At 44.8% G+C, this 5182-nt stretch overlaps 1 protein-coding gene across 3 annotated transcripts in view; it reads right to left on the minus strand.

Moving 5' to 3' along the window:
- The window catches only part of LRCH1 (leucine rich repeats and calponin homology domain containing 1), a 189915-nt gene that overhangs the window by 75537 nt on the left and 109196 nt on the right, over positions 1 to 5182 (minus strand). For all 3 annotated transcript variants that reach the window (XM_007466449.1, XM_007466450.1, XM_007466448.1), the window contains exon 3: positions 1958 to 2084. In XM_007466449.1, the coding sequence (XP_007466511.1) occupies positions 1958 to 2084 (127 nt within the window). The remainder of the gene's footprint in view (positions 1 to 1957; positions 2085 to 5182) is intronic.

Raw genomic sequence — 5182 nt, forward strand, 5'->3', positions numbered from 1 at the left:
AAAGAGTGATGTGCTCAAAAGTCTAGAAGTGAAAATGAACAAGGCTGGAATTCAGAGGGTAAAGGGGCCAGGGACAAGAGGTGAACCTAGAGAGGTATGAAGGGGCCGGACTCGGCAGGGCCTTGAGCACTCTGGGAAGGAGGTGACGATGGCCTAAATCTAAGCCGTGGCCTCGAGGATGCGGTGCCCAGCCTCACTCCACCTAATAGCCTCAATGGGATTATATTGCTTCACACTCCCCAGGCATGCCGGGCACTCCCGGGCTGTCGGGCCTTTGCACAAGCTGTCCTTTCTCTCTTGAGTGCCTCCTCTGTCCCTTACATGGACTTATGTAAGGCGCCTCTCAAAGATCTCTTCCTGTACAAACCCTCCCCAACCCCAAGACTGAATCAATCAATCAGTTCCTACGCCATGCACTTACTTCTTGTAATAGAGACTTTGTGGAGAGGAGGATGTCTGCCCAAATTAATTATCTGACTTCTTTCAGAATCACCCCTCTCGGTGGCAGCCAAGCGGCTACGTGCAGGCAATGTGACCATGTGCCTTGGGCATCGCTGACCAAGTCAGGAGAGGACGCTGGAACCAGGTCTTGCCTCTCTCACTCAGAAACCAAGGCTGAGACATGCTAGTAGGTCCTGACATGTGCTTTATCTGGGGGGACATTTAAACTTGGGATCTATGGGCTAGGCGACCTCTCCATTGTATTGAGAAGTACAGAAAGCTGAGCAAGAAAACCAGTGGCTTCCGTGGTTCTTGACAACTTTCCAGTACCTTGTTCTAGTCACTCACGATCCCTGACCAGATGTCATGGTGCTAGGGATTTGAAGACCCCTGTATCCTTATGACTCATCCCAACTCTTGGTGTGAGCTAGTTGGAATGGGTTTCAGATACTGCCATCCTGAAAAAGATACTCTTTTTAGAGCGCTATTGCCTTTATACAGAAATTACTCACTTCTGTCCTAAAATCAAAGTGGATACATATGTGACATGGGGGCTGTCACTTTCAGAGCCAATTCCAGATGAACACATGACCACAGAGTCACAGTACTCTTTATCTGGGCCTCACAAGTCACCACCCCAGTGTTCGAGGTGGCCCTGAAAAAATTAACTGGAACTGGCACACAAGAGAAAAGTTATTGGCCATCAATGTTCTAGATTGGAGTCTACTTGAAGGAAGGTATTATGTCCTTTTCATGGCTGTAATCACAGCATCCAGCTTTGTGCTGGACACAAGGGCAGTACGGAAGAATGCTTGTTGGAGGATAAATTATGACTATTATGGTTTAGACCAGTTGCTCACTCTTGCCTCTTCCTTCACCCAAGATACCTTCAGCTCAACAGAAGTACAGAAAGAACTCATTCTTTCCCATTTTAGAAACAAGGTCAGTAATTCAATTAGTAGTGAAGGAGCTGACATCTCGGCCTCAGGTACACACTTACAAGCCATCTCTGCCTATCTATAACTTGTTCTTTCTTCTCCCTGAGGATATGGACACATTTTAAAGTTACATCAATTTGGAGCAACTGTTCCTAAAATCCTTAGAGAATCAGAGCATTCTCTTCTTTCCAAGTTAATTATATACATTCATAAAGTTCGGCCTACTAACTTATTTGCAGATTATTTTGCCAGTGTATCCATAATGTATCACAAATTTATTTATGCAATCTGAAAAAAAAGTGATCTAAATACCATAGGATAATCTGTAAACTTCAGGAACTGTAAATCCTGCAAACTTCAGGAAGTGTAAACTACAGGAAACCTATAAATTTCAGGAACTCTGTCACAGCAAAGCCATGATTATTCCTTTCCCCACTTAGTGTCTCTATCATATACAGACCTTCCCACAGGACATGATCCCCTCCTTGACCCACTGGGGCAAAAAGTCTTTCTGACTACCTTGATAGGCTACAATTAGTAAAGGAACAAAAAGGGCATCTTAAAAATCAGTAACATACCAACTCCATTAACTGTTTGAGCTGACCTATCTCTTCAGGCAGCGATCCAAGTTTGTTGTTACTTGCAATTAAGACTCTGAGAGGCAGACCACACAGGCAGGCCGGCAGGGCGGACAGCTGATTCCGACTGCGAAGAAATAAAAGAACTCTGGTAAACAGGCAGGCTTCTTCATACTGTTTGTGAACATGGTTTTTTTTAACAAACAAGGAGAAAGGAGTGACCGAAGAAAACATTCTGCAAATATAAAAAGTCTGATAAACTTTTATAAAAATGCAAATCCCAAGTGTATAAGAAACTAAAAAATAGTTTTTAAAAAAGAGAGGCATAGGCAGTTGTGAGGGAAACAACTTTTTCCACAACAAGGGACCCTATCAAGCCCCCTGCAGATGCTGAGCTGTTGGCCAGCCCGAGAGCATATGGGCAACACAGGCTGTACCACCAACAGCAACGGGAAGCTGGTGCCTACTGTTCCCTTTCTGACAGTGTGAGCGGGAGATTCAGCGAGGACGAAAGCAACCAGCCCAGCGCAGGGAAGCATCATCGCATCCATCTTAGTAGTGACGAGGAAGATCATTTTGCTGTAACTCACAAAACCACTGGGCCCATTTCCAACATTTTGATTCAGCTTCCTTTTCTTAAAGCAAGAGCTCTGTGGTTAAATTCTGCTTGGGTTATCTGTGAGAGAGCTAATTAAAAAAGAAAAAGGAAAAGTCGGCCTTCTGGCAAAAGTGAAGCTGGAGCCAAGAGGGGTTCCGTTTCACAGAGGAGCCTGAAAAGTGTGAGCCCAGGCCCCACCTCTGCTCTTCACCAAACGGTCTCTTCTCTACTTAATGGTCCACACTGAGAAGTCTTTAAATTTCCCATCATCAACGCTAGTTGACTGAGACAGGAAAATATCGGATAAATGAAATCTACCAAACACCCATAAGGATTTATTTACCTTCCCCTCCACAAGGAGCCCTTTTCCTGCTATCAAGTAAGGAGACAGATGGTTTTCAGTTTCCCTTTCTTTCTCAGCCATTCTGCTGAGGGAGCCAACCACCAGGCAGTGAAATATCTACAAATCTGTATTTGGAACTTCTGCGTGTATTCGCACACACGTGTGAGACTTCGGAAGCTGTGGTACCATGTGTGTATTTGTGGGTGTGCCTATGTCTTTGTGTGTGAGAGACGGGAACAGACAGATAGACAGGAAACACACCAAAATGTTATCAGTAGCCATTTTGGGGGAGTAGGTACAGTGAGTGGATTTTATTTTCTTTATTATACTTTGCTGTATTTTCCAAAATTCCTACAAAGTGCTTTCAGAATTTGGGAAGAAATATCATTATAAGAAGAAACTTCACTTGGATACCGGTTACATGAGTGCTTCTAGGTGTGGAAATTCATGAAGATGTACACTTACAATCTGTGCACTTTTCCACATGTATGTTATAGTTCAGTGGAAGCTTTTACTCCCTCACGCTACCATGTGAGGGGGTGGGTACCTGATTAGGAAAGGGTGTCTCTAATGGACGGGCTCAGAAAAAGCAGGTGCTGTGCTGTCAAAATAGCCTTTCCAACCTGGGTGCCCCCCCCTGTGACCACTGTGACCAGGTGCCTGATGCCAGGTGACCATACTCTAGCAAGAAAATGTAGAGCCATGTCTTCTCTCCCCTGCCCAGATGTGAAAAGAAAGCTCTTTGCAAAAAGGGGTCCACCAGAGGGGAAAGGAGAGTGACAGCCCTGATGGTGGAGGTTGTATCCTGGTGCTGGAAGGACCAGCTGGCTCTTAGCTTCCCCCTGGTTAGGATAACAGGCTAGAATAGGGGCGATGGGCTCGCCCTGACACTCTCTCCTGATGTCTGGGGGCAGCGGAAGGGGAAGCCAGGGCTACCAGGCTGTCTTTCTGTGCTCTCACACCCCTCGCGCTGCCCCCTCTCAGCTCCAAGAGCCCGGTAGGGCTCCTCGGTCTTGAGGAGGGGGGCCTTCCCAGTGCCCTGCTGGGACAGCTTTCTTCAAGCTCCAGAAAAGTTTCCTGAGACACTCCCTCTGCAAAGGAGAACCCAGTTTATTAAAAGGCGGCAAGTAAATAATTTGGCATTTGTGGTTTAAAATATTTCTTAATATACAATTTCACATAGTGAGGACTGCTAAATTAAAACGTTAATACGGTAATCCTCTTACTCTGGAGCCATATTTGAACTTCCTTTGGAAGAGAGGATAACGGGAACAAAGATAAGCATTTTTAGAAATTTCTACGCTATTTTCCACAGAATCAACAATTACAGTTGGAGATCTTTCCTGTGTTTCTCTGCTTGGAAACTCAGATTTAAAGTATTCCCTGTCTCACTATCTCAATGCAGGCATCTAATCAGATTAGCAGGTATTGCAATGGGAGAGCATCTATATACCATTTAAGCAATGCAGTGAAGCTTTTGCTCCTTCAGACATATGAGCATTTGAAATTACATGGGATTATTCCCACTGCAGTTGTTCCAGGAATGGGTACCTAATTTAAAATAAAATTTAGGCTTGTGAAAGCATTTGCGGTTTCTTTGATGGGGATGAATGCTTTTTATGATTAAAGGAGCTGATGGAACAGCCAATTTATTTATGCCCTACACATTCCTCTATCTATACTGTAGTTAATCACCTGTAGGCAAATCGAGATGCCAGGACTAGTCATAATACAGCATGCCACAGGCCTGGGGCACATTTCTTCTATTTCATCTATGGGTTCCCCCAGCCTGTACTTTGTATATTTTATCACAGGATGTTCCTGTATTACTGGTAATTTCCCCCATAGAAAAAGGAAATACACACGCACACAAAAACCCATTAGCTCTCCAGCAAATATTTATAAAGAAGAGGAGAAACTGCACGCCCTTTAATCCTCTCCCCACTAAAGACCACAACAGCAGCCTAAGCTTTTTGAAACTACTCATCTGGTAGCAATTTTTCTCAAGCAAGTAAGTGCCTCAGGCCACAATCCACCACTCTGGCCCCCACTTGTCTCCTGCAGCCCTCTGCACTATGAACAGGCCCTTGAAGGAAACAATGGTTGAAAATAAGACCGTACAGCATCTGATCAGGTAATGGCCAACATTTATTTTCAAATCCAGCCTGGGAGTCACATCTGAAAGCAACATATTTTAAAAAAAAAAAAGGGCTTCCCTGGTGGCGCAGTGCTTGAGAGTCCGCCTGCCGATGCAGAAGACGCGGGTTCGTGCCCCGTTTCGGGA

This window comes from Lipotes vexillifer, unplaced genomic scaffold, assembly GCF_000442215.2.
Source record: "Lipotes vexillifer unplaced genomic scaffold, Lipotes_vexillifer_v1.1 scaffold384, whole genome shotgun sequence".
NCBI classification, from domain to species: Eukaryota; Metazoa; Chordata; class Mammalia; order Artiodactyla; family Lipotidae; genus Lipotes; species Lipotes vexillifer.